Source organism: Pyrgilauda ruficollis, unplaced genomic scaffold (assembly GCF_017590135.1).
Source record: "Pyrgilauda ruficollis isolate IOZ18807 unplaced genomic scaffold, ASM1759013v1 scaffold80, whole genome shotgun sequence".
NCBI lineage: Eukaryota > Metazoa > Chordata > Aves > Passeriformes > Passeridae > Pyrgilauda > Pyrgilauda ruficollis.
The window spans coordinates 858,019-876,393 of record NW_024529933.1 but is presented as its reverse complement, the minus strand read 5'-3'; the positions used below and the strand labels follow the sequence as shown (position 1 = coordinate 876,393).

General features: G+C 38.5%; 1 protein-coding gene across 4 annotated transcripts in view; it reads left to right on the top strand.

Annotated features, from left to right (window-relative positions):
• Positions 1-18,375, top strand: part of BRAF (B-Raf proto-oncogene, serine/threonine kinase) — a 79,727-nt gene that overhangs the window by 1,921 nt on the left and 59,431 nt on the right. For 2 of the 4 annotated variants that reach the window (XM_041487455.1, XM_041487456.1), the window contains exon 2: positions 14,185-14,286. In XM_041487455.1, coding sequence (XP_041343389.1) covers positions 14,185-14,286 — 102 coding nt within the window. Of the gene's footprint in view, positions 1-13,527; positions 13,667-14,184; positions 14,287-18,126; positions 18,144-18,375 lie in introns of those variants that run through there. The other 2 variants (XM_041487457.1, XM_041487458.1) reach the window with 2 other exon arrangements.

Below are 18,375 nucleotides of genomic sequence, written 5' to 3'. Positions count from 1 at the left end.
AGGAGGGTTGATGGGCTGTCAGTACAGGTGTAAGTATTTAGGAAGTGTGGGGGGGATAGTCTTGTATTATTTGAAAGCAAACTACTTCTACATTGGAAATATTGAAACACATGGGTCTCTTGGCAGAGCTGGTTGTAGAGTTTTTATTTTCTGATGTGGTTTTGTTCTGTAGTTAATTAGTTCTTCCTTGAGTTGTAGGTAATTATGTTTTGTTTACTGTATAAGTACACCTATTACTTCACCTAAACCTGTACCTTAATGAAGTTCAAGCCCAAAAAATTGCTGACACACTTAAAATGGAAACTATCCTTAATACTAAAACAAGCCAACTTAAAGTAGCAAGTTCAAAGTGACATAAGTCAGAGAAATACTGAAGTGCTTGTAACTGACTCATGGCTGTAATGTAAGTACATGTTCTAGTGTTTTGTTTCATTGTTTCAAGACAAGGTAAACCCGGGGTTTAAAAGTAACCTTGATGTGGAAGCCTCTCAAGGAGCATGACCTTACTTATTTAAGGCAATCCCTGAAAAGGTTTCAGCTCCTACAGTCTTTAGGGAGATGCAATTCTGGTTTCCAGAAGGCAGACCTTCAGCCCTACACTCAGTTTCTGCTTTTAAAAGAGGAGCAGACAAGAATTTCTGACAGATGTGAAGTCATCTTATACAACTTACTTGTATGTTGAAGCCCTCTGGTAAATGAGATGTTTTGTACTGAGATGGTAATCGAGTGCCCTGTGTTGGTTACAGCTACATCACTGTCTCTTACGAATTCTCAAGGGTTGGGGCTTTGAAAAACAACATTTAAGCCATGTTGTTCAACTCATGACCAGTTCTTAATCATAGTGAATTAATAGTGAATTTTTACCTTTAAAAGTTGCTTTGGTAGCCTAAGTGCTGTTACTAAAAATCTTCTAATAATGAGTATTATAACTCTTCTAATAAATAGTATAATAATTGCTAAATCCTTTTTCAAGCCCTATATTAAAATTCAGGGTTGGTTAGTGTAGTTGTCCATGCAGTCATAAAAAATATACAGGAAATAGCTACTTCTTAGAGACAGGAGGATTTGGGAAAAGTGCATGTGCATTTTGAAGAAATATGTTCCTCTTCCACTCCCTGTTTGGTTGCTGGTGCTGGGAGGCCTCGGCTGTGAGCTGGCGTCCGCAGGGGCAGAGGTTGGCTTCTTCCCCAGCATGAATTCTCGGGACAAGAGATTGTTTGGATGGGAGGTTTTCAGAGCATTACAGGGTTGTTGATATATAGTAAGGAGTGTGTGACAGCTGGGAGGAAAGGTTCTGCTCTTGTTGCTAGAGATTATTTACACCAATATTAAATAATTCAAATGGGATTTTCTGTGCTCGGAGCTTTGTAGCCTAAACTGCTCTTTGTAAGACAAAAATTACTTTGAAGGCTGTGAAGTGAGGGCCTGAGCTGCTGGATGGTTGTTTTCTAGGCAGCAATGCTGCAGTTTATCCTGTATGAATATTAGTTATAAATTTAGAAACCGTAATCCTATGAAACAGATTTAAGAGTAAAATGGAGAGTGGATGAAAAGATATATAAAATGAAGATAGAATGAAAAGGCACCTCTAACCTCCCAATATGAAGTAAGTGATGGGTTCTCCTAATGTAATGTAGGTACATAAAGTAAAAATGGGTTTGATTTTGTTGCAGTAACATTTAGGGAACCTGTGGTGCTGGGTATTAGAGTGTCTGTTTCTCTTAAAGAGTTTACTATTAAACATGCTACTTATTTGGAAACTTGAAACCATATGAGTGTTTTTTTACATCACTGCTTTTGTAGTTTTGGGAATACGTTTTTATGTTCAATCTCAATTATGTTTTCGTGCATTAGTATTCAGTGACTGAACTAACTTCGTAGTCTGTGAATGACATCCTGTTTAATTGTGAGGACAAGTTAAAGTGAAGCTGGATGTGAAGCATCTTGTAGCTAATATTCTGCAGTAGTATATCTCAAAAGATAAGTTAAATAGTTGTTTCTTTTACATAGCATGGGAAAGGCCTTAATACTGTCTGACTTTGGGCCACAGCTTTGAGAAATGCATGGTCTGGCTGAGGGGAGTCTAGAGCAGAATACTAGCAGTGATATAAAGTCTGGAAGGTCAGAGCTTTGAAGAAAGACTCAGTGAAATCTTAAGTTGAAAAAAGAAATGGAAATTGTCAAATATTGCCAGAAGTAGTGAGTTTAAGTGGTAGCTGTGGAGATGGTTCCATGTTACTATGAGATGTTGTTCTTTATGGCTAGGAATAGTGAAGCATGAAAATAGACTTTCTGAACTTATGAATAAGCTGTTCATTAAGAGACTCTCACCTCAACAGGCAAACATATATCAGGAGTGATGGGGGAAAGTTGATCCAGGTGTAAAAAAAGTCAATTACTTAGGTAACCTCTCATATTTTTTTTTCCTTAGGGTTTTTATGATTTATTTCTGGCAAGGTGGATCGAACATTAGAACACAACCTTGAAATACTTAGGTTTACTGGGGATAGTAGAGATTTCTGCTTAAGGTGTTTTTCCCAAAAGGGAATAGGATTAACAGCTCTGTCCTGTGGTAGCTTGTTTGATTACACAAAACTTGCTTAATAGTGTGGTGGCTCCTTCTGGAAAGTTGTGATGTCTTGGGAAGCTTGTTTCTTATCTCTGTGGATATCCACAAACTGGTTGGGGACAAAATGTTTAGTACTGATTTATTTTTTTTTTTCCTTGACTTACAGTTTTGTTTCTTAATTCCCATTTATATTTTGTTGTAGTTGTTAAACTCAAAGGCCTCTTATTTTTAAAGCTGTTCTAATAATACCCTTCTTGACTCTTGTTTAGCTGGGAATGGCAGGTCTTTTGTTGCATAAAGTTAAAAATATTGTAGACCAAATGCATTTTGGGTTTTGGCTCTGTTTTTTGTTTGGTTGGGGTTTTTTTAATGCAGATATCTTTTGATGGCAGCTATCTTTTAACACAAACCGATAACCCCCAAGTTTTCTTAAGGCTGCAATATTCCACTTTGTAACAAATCTGTGGTTCACTTTAATTAATTGTTATATCTGTCAAAAAAATTTGAATGCATGAAATATTTTGGAGGGAATTTGGTTTAGAAAGAAATCTAATTTTATTGGTACTTAAAAGGGAAACAAAAGGAGGTTTTGATTGATCATGGAATTACTGATTCTTCCAGTCTAGCCTTCCAAGGAAGGTGTTTCAGGTTTAATAGAGGGGGCTTTCTGAAACACAGTTTTGGGCAAGCGCAAGTTTTATTTTCAGTTTGAGCCACTGTCTTCTGAAGGGTGGTGAAATGTACAATATATCAGAAATGCCCTGTCATAATTGTAGTCCCTGTGGTGTCTGCTGCTCCCTGTCCCTGCAGTTTGAGCTAAGTCAATCAAATGGTGCTCTGACACCCAGAGCTGCAGGTTTTGCCCTTTGCTGTGCCCACGTCACACCTCTCAGCCAGACCTGCTGCCTTGTGCCTGCTTGGTGCCACAGAGGTCCTGTCCTGACTTGACTCCACTCACTGGTACTGAAGAAAATCAGCACTGCTTTTGCTGCAGTAGTTTTCTGCAAACTTAGTGAATCTCCTCAACATGAGGAGCACTCAATGAGTTCTAAAATGCTTGTGAAGTGAGACACTAAAGTAATGTGGTTAGGGGGAGTAGTGGTAGTAGGGTGTGGGTGTTCCCCTTTCTGTTGGTTATTATAAGTAATCTTTGACCCATAAAATTCCATTGGAGCCTGAATTTTTTATATTTGAATGAGAAGTTGTGCTCAGTTGAGACTTCCTCAGCTGGACTTGTCAGCTTTAGGTCCTGGCACCTCAGACTTTATGGTCTCGAGCTCCCCCTCCCAGGTTGTAGCAATCTTCCTTGGTCTCTCTGAAGCCCTTCTGAGCATGTTTTTACAGAAACAGGATTGCATGCCATAGCTCTGCCAGGGATATGAAGGTGTCTGTGAGCTTCTTGTGTAGCAAGTGTACGTTTCCAACAGCCTCGACCGTGTGAGGGTTCTGAGTACAGTATTTTGTTTTGTGAAGTGTGAGATGGTTTTCAACTGTTCACACATCTGTATGTGAACACAGCTACTTTCTCACAGCTAGTGCAGGATACAGCAGTCAGCATGCAATATATGGGTTCTCTTGCTTCAGCTTTTTTATTCCAGTTGCTCTTGAGCTTTTGGGGTGTACAATGGAATCCTTCCAATCCTCCCTCCTGTGCACAGCTTCTTTCCAAGACATTGAAATATGTGTTCATTCAACTGACTCTCCCTTCTGTGGCCAGTGCTAAAGAGGGCTGATTGATGCAGAACTAAATGCCTTTTCTTTTTTTTTTTTTTTTCTCCTGCTTAAGCCCCTTGCTGCAAGTGTTTGGTTTGTTGCACCTTTTTAGCATTTGTGAGTTTTGGAGGAGCAGCAACAGTGTCTTTCTTTATTCTGTTTCTAATTGCATTTCAGGAATGTGAACCCTAGCAAAAAAGAGTAAAACAGGCAAAAGTCTAATTTGTAGTCCTTCTCTTTGCTGAAGATGCTGCCAGTTCAGGCAGGAGTTTTGAGGGACAAGTGCTGCCAGTTATCATCCCACCATGACACTCCCCAACCAACATGAGCATTTAAAATCAGAAAACAAAACTTCTCTCCAAAATGGAGCTTGTTGTGCAGTGCCAGATATAGTGCTCAGTATCAAATGAATTTTCCACACTATCAGTATTAAATTCAGGAGGATCATATGAGTGTGGAGCACTGAAGGGCACTTTTATTTTTCTAAGGTTCTGATCAAGTGAAATAGTTTTGTGGGTTCTCCCAGTATACCTACACAAAGCTTAGCATGAAGGGGCAATTCAATTTCTACGTGAAACCAACTTTGTTTAAAATCTTTTTTCTAGGAGACAAGCAGAAAAGGCTGTTATTGTAGGATTGAAATTCGTTTTAAAATGTGTTGCATAACTAAGTGGCTAGGAATTTTTTTTCTTTTTTAACCCTAGAAAAGGGGATACCAGCTCTAATGCCTTGCTTTATTACATAGTGAGGCCTCTCAACCAGTATAATTATTAGTAAATTTGTTGTTAAATGCAGTGGTAAGTAATAAAACTCTTCAAATTCAGTTACATGGTGTTTAGGCAACGTTTTCTGACACTTGGAGCACAGACATGGTAACTTAATTTTTTTTCTCCTCTTTATCTCAGATAAAGGGTTTGTTTTGAAGGTAGGCATTTCTGGAGTCAGAACAGTGTGTGTAGTTTTTCTCTCTCTAGGAGAAGGTACTCACTAATGATGTTTGAAAGGCACTATAAAATCAACCTGAAATAAAATACATCATTATAACTAAGAAGTTGGTAGTATCTTGATGTTTGGAACTGGATGGTTGTATATTGGTGCCTCAGTCTTTGATCTGGTTTTGAAAATTTATTCATTAAACTTAATAGGTCAAACATTCTCTATAACAGGTTTAAGTAATGTAGATTTAAATGTGAGTCTTTAGTATCATCTAGCTAGGGTAGATTTCAGAAAATATTTCTTTAAGTGTTCTATAATTCTTCTAGAGTATAGTTTGTACTGTCTCTTGTGTCATTTTTAAGCCTATGTAAATCATTGAAAATTTATGTAACTTTTTCCAGATTCTAGGTTAAGTAGTTAGTGTAATTTTTTTTTACTTTCCTAATTCTACAATGTATGGCAAGGAGCCATTTCTGCCTTTTAAATTAGTTCATTTTCCAAGGTGGTATTGGGGTTGCTAAGGCAGGGTGGTCTGCTGAGTAGAACATAGAATGTGTTTAGGAGAATGTGGTTTCTGTGGCAGTTCCTATTTGACTATTTCCTTTGACTAGGAGCACATTACTTGTGTTTTAAAAATAAAAAGAAAAAAATAAGTACATTTGCTCTATTTCAGCTTTTGAGATCTGTTTGTGATAAAAATAGGTTACCTTAACTTCTTTATTGGATCACACATATTTCTAAACAAGCAGACTATATTTGTACTCATCCAACAATTCCAGCTGTTTTTTACATTTTCTAATCAGTTGGTAGGAAACTGTGCACAGTAGTCACTATGTAGAAACAGTTTAGTGGTGGAATATTGCAAAGTTTATGACAAATTATTTTATGGATTGATGATATGAACTTTTAAATAGGTGCTGATTATCTTTTCTGCCTAGTGTAATTAATTGTGTACTCTGGCAAGGAGAGAGAACTAAGTTCTGTCGTTCAGCTGAAACTGAGTTTGTTTTGTCATTTTAATTAATGTGACGAAAGCTGTGTAAGAGCTCTGCTGGACGAGCGTTTGCTTCTTATAGGCAATTATTGTAGTTAGCTGGCTGGCTGCTTGCTTTCCATCACAAATATGACTTTTCAGCTTTGGGTGTGCAGAGAAATAGTCTGGTGTCTTCGTGATAATCTTTCTTAAATGTCACTGATGCATGGATTTAGTGTTATTGAGATTCTGTGGTAGTTATCAGGCTAAAGCAAAATTGCATTCTTAAATGCTTTAGAAAATCTAGATAGTTTATTTCCGTTTTTTTTTTAACCTGTTACTGTCTAGAGAGAAGTTGTTGAATTCATGAAGGTAAATACAGTGAATTGTTCCTGAACTCGGTCTGTGTGTGATCCTTGTGACTACTGAATTAGTATCAAAGTGAGTAAGAGGGACTACTAGTACTGCAACACAAAAGCCATGAAAAAAATGGAATTGAAGATTTAGCTGTGCAACTGGTGGTTAATGATTTAAATGAGGGATACAGGCAGCTCTTTTCCACACACTGCTGTTCTACCGTGGTAGAGAACATTTGTTAACTTTGCTTTTTATAGTGCTTGGAGGCAAATTCTACTTAGCAGCAAGCAGTAAAGATGGCAGGTGATGGAAAAAGTGGGAGAATGAAAGAGAATTGAAACCTAAACAGGAAGGTTGCTGCTTCATGGTAGCCTGAATCCATCTAAGTGTGAGTTATAGAGAGGATAGGTGACTTTTTCACCGGCTGAGATGATCACTGGGTCCTTTGCCAAGCTGTTTTAAGCACAGTAGACTGGCAGAAAGCTAACCTTGACAGAGAGAACAATTTTTCACTTGTTTAGTGTACTGAAAGGGTTCAGCCAAAGGTTTAAGTTATGGAGAAAGAGTAAGGAAGAGTGCAGGGGTAAATAGCTAAGAACAATGTGCTAATTGCACCCACCATCTTGGCTGGTGTGAGCTGCAGAGCAGTCAGTGCCTAAGGTTCTTGGGTAGCTTCATTCTTACAGAGAAACTGCTTGGTTATGTTACAAGAATAGACTTCACTGAGCTTTATGCCTTACAGTTTTTGAATTTATTTAAAAAAATATTTTTAAACACTTGTAAGATATAAGGAGCATTTGAACTCTGAATTCCTTTGTTAAAGAGGAGGCAACTTAAGGGGCAAGGGCTTGTCAGACTGAAAGACTGTTTATTTGGCTTTAAGAGTATGAGCAATTGAATTTGTATTTAGAACTAATGACAGCAAAAGACAGATTACTTTCAGTTGCAATTGATGGTTTGCAAAGAAATGGGAGATAGTTTCTGCTGTGAACTCTTCAAAGATGGTACTTGAACACTTGAGTGTTAACTTAGTTGCCTAGTTTTTTGGAGAAGGGTGGAATTTGTTGGGTGTTTGATTTTGGTTGAGATGGTTTTGTACAACAGGAGCAGTGTCAGATGCAGATGGAACCTGCACTCCTAGTTACAAGTTAGTCTTTTCTTCATAAAAATTGCTACCTGTTAAATGGAAAATAGATTTTCATCTTGAAGCCTTTTTAAAATTTCATTAACGGCTGTGCTTACAGCAGATCCTCACTGATCACATTCCTGTATTAATTGACCTAGTTATGATCCTAGGTGTCAGACAGGGTGGTACTGAAAATGTTGTACCTCTTCTTGAGGATTTTCCTTTCTAAATGTAGTCTTGTACATCTTCCCTAAGGCAATTTGTCATGAGTCTAGAAAGATACATTCATAGGCTTTTGTGGAAAAAGAGATAATGGGTCCTTTTCCTCTTGGCTACAGGTACTTCTGTAGATATTGTTGTCTGTAACTTATTTATTAGTCTGTGGTTGTAAATGTTACTGACTCATTTTGAACTGCCTACATACAGACTTTGAGGGTGTTCCATTGTTGCCTATCTCAGACATTTTAAAGGACCTATAAATAAAAATTATAAAAATGATTCATTGAGATTTAAAAAAGTTGGGCAGTATGAACTAGGAAAGGCAAGCTTGTTGTTGACCTTCATGTCACTTGTGTAAACTCTCATGTGAAAGCCATTACAGGCTGGTTTTCAATTCAGTGAAGTTTTTCAGCTGTTGGTATTTGTCGCACTTGTTTAATATGAACTTTAACTGCACTGTTGAAAATGTGGTAAGCATGAAGAGCCAGGAGAGTAGGAGAAGTGGAAAAATTAACACAGTGAATACACAACTTGCAAGAAGCTTCCACAGAAAAATGGAGAGGAGCTATACCCTGGAGTATTGGAAGAAGGCAAGGACTCTCCATCCCACTGTCCATGCTTGTTCCAGCACATGCTTGCAGGAAATGAGAAGCAAGCTTAGTAAGAGTTAAGAGGAGGACTGAGGCTGCGATGAGTGAGGGAGGGAAGTACCTGAAGGAGGTACCAAAGTGCAAGAAAGAGGTAACAGTGATTGTCAGCATAGAAACTCAAACCCACATATTCTGCATCATGCTGTGCGGATGGTTTTGTGGTCTGCCCTGGTATTAACCCCATTCCTCTGTCCTCTTGCCTGTCTTTTACCCAAGCATCTCGCTTTCAAATTAGTTGATATGGTAGTCCAGCTAAAGACAATCTCATACACGACAACTTTCTATAGTGTTTTCTGACAAAATGGATCCTTGCTCAGGGGACCAAAAAATTGAAGTGATGGTGTAAGAAAGAAGCCTGAAAGGATTGATTGGAGTAGTATTAGATGGGTATTGATGATTTTGTCCTCTTTATAAAGCAGTTTCCAAATGAAATGCTTAATTTCTTGTTTGGTTTATTCTTTAATTACATTGTTAGTTCTCTGTCATCACCAAGTGTGATAATCCAAGTGCTGGATATAATGTTCCTGGATAAATAATGCAGTTTTTTTCTTACAGAATAGATTTGAACTTTCAGTGTCTTCTACCAAGTATGAATCATACAGCTTAGAGTTGGGATGCTCTGCAAGACTTGAGTAGTGGTGCCAGGTGCAGAAAGTACGAAGATAGGTTTGCTTTGTGATGTCTCAGGCACTGCACATTTTGACAAGCAGCAAGGGATGTGAAAAGAACTATGTGGCTTAACCTTGCATGTACCTGAAATTATTGTCCAAAGGCTTCTTGAGCTCTCTCAGGCTTGGTGCTGTAATTCCTTCCCTGGGGACCACTGGAACAGGCTCCTGGTGTGACTCCTAGGGATGATCCTATGCAGGGCTGCGAGTTGGACTCAATGATCCTTGTGGGTACCTTCCAACTCAACATATTCTGTGGTCTGTGCAGCCATAGTCTTCCCTGAACAAAATGAATTTAGGCTACTACTGTATCTGACTTGCCTCTGGCTTGAAATAGGTTGTCATCTTTATTGCATTGTAAGGGAGGGCTTATTTGCAAAATTAATGCACGGTTAGTTACAATAGGCAGATTCAAGTTGATATATTCCAGTATATCTGGAATATTTCCAGTTGTCTGGCTGCCTATGTCTATGTTAGCCTGTGTCAGCTTCCTTGTGTCAGCAGCACTAAAAGGAGAATCAAATCTAATCTCTTGTGATGGAGAATAACCTTAACCTAATGCTACAAGATGGGCCAGAAACATTTATTTGATGCTTTTTTTGGAAAAATGATATGGTTATCCAAGCTGTAAAGGATTCATTACTTTTTAATGGAACTACAATTTAAACAGGGTCTCAAATTCCCATTCTGTTTCCTCTGGAAAGGGACCAGACTTGCATGTGTACAGTACTGGATGCACTGCAGGTTTCCTTCAAAATGCATTTACATTTCCAGCAACTGTCTCTGAGGCTGGCATCAATTTCTGTATTTCTGTAAGATACTTGACAATTGTGGTTTTATATTTTCCTACAGGTGTGGGTTTCATGAATATAGTGGAGTGCTCATAAGAATAAGAAAAAAATGCCTGTTCTTTCTTAGTAACTTTCAGGCAGTTTTCTTTTACTTCTTTTCTTTACTTCTACTACTTTTACTTCTTTACTTCTAGTTTTCTTTTACTAAAAAAGTGTGAATAAAGAGGGGATAAAGGGATTACTTTAATCTTTAAAAACTTGGGTTTATTTTGTGGTGTAGGAACAAGCTCTGGTCCGGACCTGATGGATAAAAGGATTCCATATGCCATGGAATATGGAATCCTTTTCTGTCGTCTTTGTTGTTGGTGTCTTTTGATGTCTTTGTTGTTGGGCAGTTCTTTACTGTTGTCTTGGAATGTATGTACTTATGGGCAGTGAGACCCTTGCTCAGCCATTTTTGCACATTTGGGTTTTATTTGGACAGTTTAAAGAAACATATGTATCTGTGAGTGCTGCTGAACTCCAGAGATGTAATTCTTAGTGTTCCAGGGTGTTCTGCACAGCAAAGATGGGGCTCTGTCTTGGCTCAAGGTCTGCAAGGCTGGGCTGTGCTCATGACACAAATTAAGCTGAGTTGTCTGAATGAGCAAGTCTGCAAGGAGGAAAGATGGGCTGAAGTTGCTGGCTCTGCTGGCTCTGAAAAGACAACAGGGATGGTGGAGTTTTTGTGAGGCAAAAGCTGTGGATGCTGTGCTGGGCACCAGCAGGCTTTTGTGAGTCATGTGAGGTCACTTGTTCTGGGTTCCTGTGAGGAAAAGTCTTGAATTCCTTCAATTGAAATGAAGTAGCAATCGATCCTGCATAGTAAGATGCAGTGTGCCAGCGCAGGGATTCATTCTCAAGCCAGATACTTAAGGATTGCTCTGGACCACAAAAAATTCTCTTAGTATATTCACAGATGCAGAAAGCCAGAAGGTAAATTTGCTCTAAGTAAATAGCAGTACAAATTGCCACTTAAAAGGAAATCGTGAAGCTTGGAAATTTGTTATGGCATATGTGTTCTTGTGCTAGAATATGTGTTCTTGGGCTACAATATGCTAGTCAATACTAGATTTGTGAAAGTTCTCATCTTGTCAGAAGACTTGATGAATATGGCATAAAAAATAGCTTTTACATTTCTGTGAGCAACAAGTAATTATTTGTTGCTATGGCTGACTTTGAAAAATTTCCTTCTCCCTTCAGTTTACTTTTAAATGTATGAGCAGCCTTTCTAAGATTATAGAATCCATACTAAGTTTGCCTGTAGGGTTCCCTTGTGGAATGGCTCTTGGTTTCCTGCACAGATATATACTGTGTAATTCAGGGCAATGTTTTTGGTTCCTCTGAGAAATTTTGTCTTCCATTAGACAATAATTTCAGCTTCTTCAGGTGAAGATATTTTTATTGTAGGCTGGTAGCAAGTTTAAATTATTTTTTTTTTCAATCTTGGAATCACAGAATGGATTGGGTTGGAAGGGACCTTAAAGATCATCTTGCTTAAACTGCTCTGTCATGGACAGGGAACCTTCCACTAGACCAGGTTGCTCAAAGCCCTGTCTGACTGGGCCTTGAACCTTGTCAGGTATGGGGCACCCACAATTTTGCTAGGCAGCCTAAATTAGTTGGGTTCCACTTGTTATGATATTAACTTTGGAGGAAGATCTCTGCCCTTGTTGGAGGCTATTTGATTCTCTTGCCAACATTTCCAAACTTACATGCTTCAGTTATGCATATTGCTGGTGGTGTTACATTTCTTATTTGGTGTCTTTACTGTAAGGGAAGAGAGAAGCAAGGTTCTGGTTATGGACAGAAAATAGAAAATAGTATGAGCAGGGAAGTTACTCATTATTGATACTGAAAAAAAAGTATTTGGAAACTCATGTGGCAGGGCTCCTTCTTCTTGGCACTAGTGAGGTCTCACCTGAAGTGCTGTGGCCAGTTCAGGGCTCCCCAGGAAGAAAGAGCTGTGCTGGCTAAGCTGTCCAATGAAGGGCCACAAAGATGATGGGCAAATGGAAAATGGAGCCAGGCTGTCTTCAGCAGTCCTTGGTGACAGGACCACAGGCAGTGGACAAAAAATTAAATACAGGGCATTCCTTCTGAACATCAGGAAAAGTTTTACTGTGAAGGTGACTGAGCACTGGCACAGCCTTAGGGAAGCTGTGGACTCTCCATCCTTGGAGATACTCAGAAACCATCTGGACATGGTCTTGGGCATCCTGCTTGAAAAGGAGTTTGGATCAGATGACCTAAAGAGTTCCCTTCCACCCTCAAATTCTCCTGCAATTCTGTCTTGCTTGGTTGGCCAAAAATCTTTCTTCTTCACCTTCCTCATTGCCAGGCAGTTAAGTCTAGTAAATTGTTCATTTAGATGAGGAAAACCTTTGCTGGGTAAAATTGCCAGACTAACCAAATAATAGACATTTCATTAAGTACTAATAAACCTGTTTCTGGAGGTAATCCTGAAATAATTGCTAGGATTGCTAGGAATTCTCAGTACATGCAGCCCAGGTTAACAGCATGTTACAAATTACATGGTAAGCAAATGTTCTAAGCCTTATATTGAACAGGTTAATTCTTATGGTGTTGATTCAAGCTTGTTCTTTTCACCAAGCATGCAACTAGTTCTTGTCATCTTGGGAAAAACTAACCAAATACAAAAAACCCTCTCTTTGCTGCTGGTTGGCAGTCCTAGGTTCACTGATAAATGATTGCAAGTTGACTCCCACCATTGCCTCAAGGGAATTTACATACAGAATACTTGAGCAGCACATTCTTTGGTATCCCCCCATTCTCACTCTTTGTAATTTGGTTTACTTGTTCCTGAGGAAACTATTTTTGCTCAACTGCAGCTTCTTGATGAAGTCTTTGTTCTGGTATCTGTTCAAAAAATTGGGCTAGAAGTGAATCAATCATTAGCTTCAGGAAATTCCTGGCAGATAAAACTGATATCTAGAAATAGAATGGATAAATAAGGTGATGTGCAAACTGCATGTTCAGTATTTTAGAGTTTGTTTGTTTGTGAGCTTCTCAATTTACATATTAAAACTTGTTTTGATCCATCTTAGATTGCATCCTATTATTGGTGCCTACTTTAGAATATGAAATTATTTGCATGGTTTTTTTGCAGAGGTAGGTTGTCACAATTTTTACATTGAGACCTGATCTTGAGACTATGTATTATATATTACAATCCATGAGGTAGAAAAGAGATAGATAGACTGGAAAAGGTAACAGGAATCTTTTAACTGTCTTGGGGAGAAGCACCCTGGGGATGCTTTTTAGAGCATCCTGGCTCTAAAAATTTCATTGAATAATTTTTTTCTGATAAGTAGTCAGAATAACAGTATGTATGAAGGAGCAATTCTCCTCCCTTCCTCCCTCTTCCTCTGCTATAAATTTCTGATTTTGCTTGGACTTGCTTCTTACATTAGTGTAGCATTATTGCTTTAAAGGTTCGTTTTTGTGCTTTGCTGACTTTTTTAGGTATAAATTCAGATTCATGCTACTGTTCACCTACAGTGGTGTCCAGGTCCTAAAGTGAACTCTTTCCAGTTGTGAAGAATGAGTAGCAACATGAGTGGTTTCACAGTACAATGCTGTAGGTCGTCTCTGTGCACAGGAGGTAAATGTCTTTTTCAGGTCATGTCCAAGGTCTGTAGCTTGCAGGGTAGACTGAATATGGAAGTTGAGACGTAGAAGATGCTCTTTAAAATCAAGATATCCTATTGTCATGTAAATAGAACTCTAGGTATGGGTTTGTGAGTATTGTTAACACACATTGCTAAGGTTTAATAGAAAAACTCCTTCACTAAATTTTTTAATACTCTAGAAATTGGTTTGCAAAGTCTTGTAAGAAAAATACTTCATATGATTGATTAACAAGAAAGGCAAACCATTCTTAGAAGTTGTTTATTCAATGGGTCCTGAATTTTAAGACCAAATATAAGTTCTTTCTGTTTATTTCAGAAGCAAACTATTACTGACACTGGATGAACAGGATAGTCTTTTGCACTTGTTTATTGATAATTAAAAATTTTATTGTAGACTTGTCTTACTAAATATTGAGAGATTCTTATTTTGTTCTAGGACAGATTCTGTAGGCTTCCTTTGATGATTAAAAATTTTAATTTTTTGTTCTAGGTTTGGAACATCAAACAGATGATTAAATTGACACAAGAACATATAGAAGCACTGCTAGACAAATTTGGAGGAGAGCATAACCCACCTTCAATATATTTAGAGGTAAGTTTACATTCAAACAAATGTGGTTAGATTAGTGTTGTGTTATCTTATGTGAAGTATCTGAGGTTAAAACTGAGAATACCTGTATTAAAAGGGTATATTCTCTTTGTGCATTACAAACTGAGCTCTATTCTAAGAGATGGAAAAGAATTGTATGTCATTCCTGGGATTCAGAAGGGGAAGATCCGTGGCATGGTGTAATAATAATGTTGGTGCGATAGAAATGTCAAGGCCCTTCATAGGGGGCAGGGGAGAGAAGATTGTGTTTATAATGGAGAAAGTCATGCTGTGTTAAAGCCAATATATACACATGAAACATTTTGTAAGACTAACTTTGCCTTTAAAGCAGTTGACTTCCCTTTTTTGTCTTTGAAAAATGGTCATGTATAATCCAAAGAATTGCATTAGTAGAAGGGGACTTCTTACAGAAATAGATCAAATTGTGTGGTGGATTAAAATTTTTACATCACTCCAGATTTATAGAGTTGTGTTGACATAGAACCATTAAGAGCTGCATGCAAAAGTTACCTCTGTTAGGAATTGAAGGGGCATCATGTACTTCAAACTTGCCCTTTTTGTGCTTCCCTCAAGTATTGAAATAACTGGAGGTCAAACATATTTCTTTTCTAGTCCTTTTATTTGCAATTGCTGCCTAAAGGTACTGGATAATTAAAAATAAAGATCTCATTATTTGAGGTACTTCTAGCTTTTATCTTAATATGTCAGAGCAGGGCACTAGGTTGATTATACAAACGTTGACATTACGTCCTGAACAGTTAAGGTCAAGTGAGGCCCTTGGTAGTTGCTTTACGTATTGCTAATGTGAAATAGGAGTATTGAATCAGTGCTATCACTGTTTTATCCACTCTGCTACATTTAAGCACACCTCTGTTTTCACAAGGACCGGTTCATTCCATATGTTTGGATTTATTATTGCTGCATACAAGTGGGTTTCATTAGATTGTGAATCAAACTGCAACAATAATGAACTTAGTCTATACATATACATCTATAAGTCTGGATTTAAGGTAGGGAAGTTGTTAATTCAGCTATTTGTCATTAGCTTTTATTGAAACTAAAACCAAGATACATTACTGAAAGCTCTTTGTTTGTTTTGTAGGTCATTGATAGAGAAAAGAGCATTTGCAGTCATAAATAGGTATTGGAAAATTATTATAACAGCATGAAGAGTAAGTCTGAAATAGCTGGTGACCACAAATCATGAATCTGAAAGCAGATTTGCAAGTTAAATGGATCTATGTGCCACTGAGATGAAGCTCCAGCTCTGGCTCATCAGTGTGGTAGGGCAGCCCCATGAGGCAGAGCTGGGTGTTCCTCTGCTGCAGTGAGTTCCATTGGATCATGATACTTGTCTTGGGACAAGTAGTGCTGGCTCTGACTAGAGAGCCACAAACCATTGGGTAGAAGGTGAAAGGGGCTGACATTGTGCTTTTGCAGCTCTTATTCCGTAAGACAGTCCTGTGGAAAGAGCCCACCATGGCTGAAATGAAAAGCTTCTTCCTAGCTCTTTGCTATGCAGTTCCTCCTCTTCCTTTGTTCAGGTACTTGATATACTGACAGTGACTGAGCTACGACCAGTCACTAAATTGTAAGGAAAATACCCCTGGTTTTGTTGGATTACTTTACCATCCAGCAGGTAGTAGTTTAATCCTCATAATGAAGAAGTCAGTGAGCTGTGCAAAGCTGTGATTAAGATTAGAGAAGGGAAAGACTTAGCAGCCATGAGCCAAGAACTAGAAGACAGGATGAGAGAGGAAAGGAACTTTTTATTTGAATGGTCACTAGCATAAATTAGATCATCCTCAGATGCATTTATCAAGGTGAACAGGATTAAATGCTGCAAACCTGTAATTTGTGTGGTGTGTAGACTTCCTGTGGTAGAACTAAAGTGTGAAAGGAAAAAAAAAAAAGAAGCAATCTATTGCTGAATGCCAGGTACAGTTAGAAGCAAGATTACTCTCTACCTTTGACTGTTAATTTCAGTCCAGCAGCAGTTGTCTAGTGTGTCCTTTCTGTGCCTTTCCCACCTTTTGGCTTGGTCAAGATGGGGCTTGCTTTCTATTCTCAGAATTTACTTGGCAACAATTTATCTGAATCTAACCTGTCACTGCTATAGCTCATGTTTTGACTTCCTGTATTCCATCACTTGTCAGAGAAAGGGCCAGAAAAACTCTGGTTGCAGTACAGAAGAACAAAGCTATATGTAAAAAGTTTTGAATGTAGTGTGATAAAGTGTGAAAGAACATGTTTGCCTCTAGGAAATGCAGAACTAAGAAAACATAGTGGTTTTGATACAAATAAAAATATGTCTGTCTGATGTGTTAGAAATAGCAAACTTCCCATGTACAGAGTTAGTGTGTGATATTGGGTCTGGGGCTCAATTTCTGTACCAGGGTGTCATCACTGTCTTCTGTGGAGGGCTCTTCTCTCCCCTTAAGCTCTTACCTGTAGTCTGTGAGTAGGTCTGGAAGTGGTCTGTGTAGTCTCACCAAAATGCTTGGGTGGGAAGGTAATGGAACTTAGATTCCATCCATCATCTTCTGATCTATTTTTATTGCATTGCCAAAGACTTATTTCTGGCTGTAATATAGTCCTGCTTTTACCCAGAATCTGTATGAATAATTTTGGTAGTATATTACTTGAACTGCATCACCCTTCCTTTTGTTGCCTTAGATTCATAGAGTGGGTTAGGTTGGAAAGGATCTTTAAAGTTGTCTAGTTTAACCCCACCTGCAGGTTGCTCTGAGCCCCATCCAACTTGGCCTTGAATGTTTCCAGGGGTGGGGCATCCACCACCTCTCTGGGCAACCTGTGCCAGTGTTTTACCACCCTCATCATAAAAGTTTTCTTTCTTGTGTCTAGTCTGGATATACCCTCTTTTAGTTTACAACCATCAGCCCTTGTCCTGTAACAGCAGGCCCTACTAAAAAGTCTGTCCCCATCTTTCTGATAGATCACTTTAAATATCAAAAGGTCCTTTAACTATTACAGGCTGGACAATGCCAGCTCTCTCAGCATGTCTTCATAGGAGAGGTGCACCAGCCCTTTCATCATCTTTGTCACCTTGCTTTGTACTCTCTCCAACAGGTCCATGTCCTCTTACATTGGGAGCCCACAGCTGAATGCAGCATTCGAGTGGGGTGTCACAAGAGGGGCAGAATCACGTCCCTTGAGCTGCTGGCCATGCAGTTCAAGGGAGGTGATTTTGATGCAGCCCAAGATATGGTTGGCTTTCTGGGTAGTGAGTGCCAGCTCATGTCCAACTTTCCCTTCAGAGTACCTGTTCTGCAGGGTTGTTCTCAATCCCTTCATCCCTCAGCCTGTATTGATTAAAATTCTTCTCCTGCTCTGACCTCTTTGCATCTTCCATAAAATGTGAGTGACTCTTAAAGACTTCTTAAGAGAGTAGATTGTGTCTCTTGATCATCTCTTGAGGTTGCTATCACCAAGCATGTTGTCTTCTTTTAGCAAAAGTCTAAATTAGCCAAAACTAAATGCTAGGTAAGCATCTGCAAATGAATGCTTTTGCTTACACCCATATTGCCTTTCACTGGATGTAAACATCTAGTTTTATTGTAATGCTTCCTGCAAAACCATGGCTATTTTTATTCTTCTGACAAGTTTGACAGCAATCCATCCATCTTCCAGTGTGTAGATTTTCAGTATCATAGATTGTTTGGTTCTTTTGTACTCCTGCCTCGCTTTACATCTTTAATTTACTACACTTCTCACTACCTGCTTGTGTTCACAGAAATTGCAGCACCCTATACACTGGCTCCTGGCCTGTGTTGGAGCTGCCTCTGAAGACCTGTCAAGTGAAGTTGTGGTTGAACCAGGTGACAACATTGCCTTTTCAATTAAAAGTGAAAGGAGGGTTTGGGGGGAGCAGAAGCTTGTGAGAAAATGAAGAATTCAACAAGAAAATTAATCTGAAAATTGAGCATTCAAAGGTTATAATAAAATTATTTGTGCATTGACTATAAAACATACATCTCATGTAAAAACAAAAAGGAATTTATACCTTAGTTACTGTTGCTCAAGAAATAGAAGCTTTTGTTTCTGTATTCA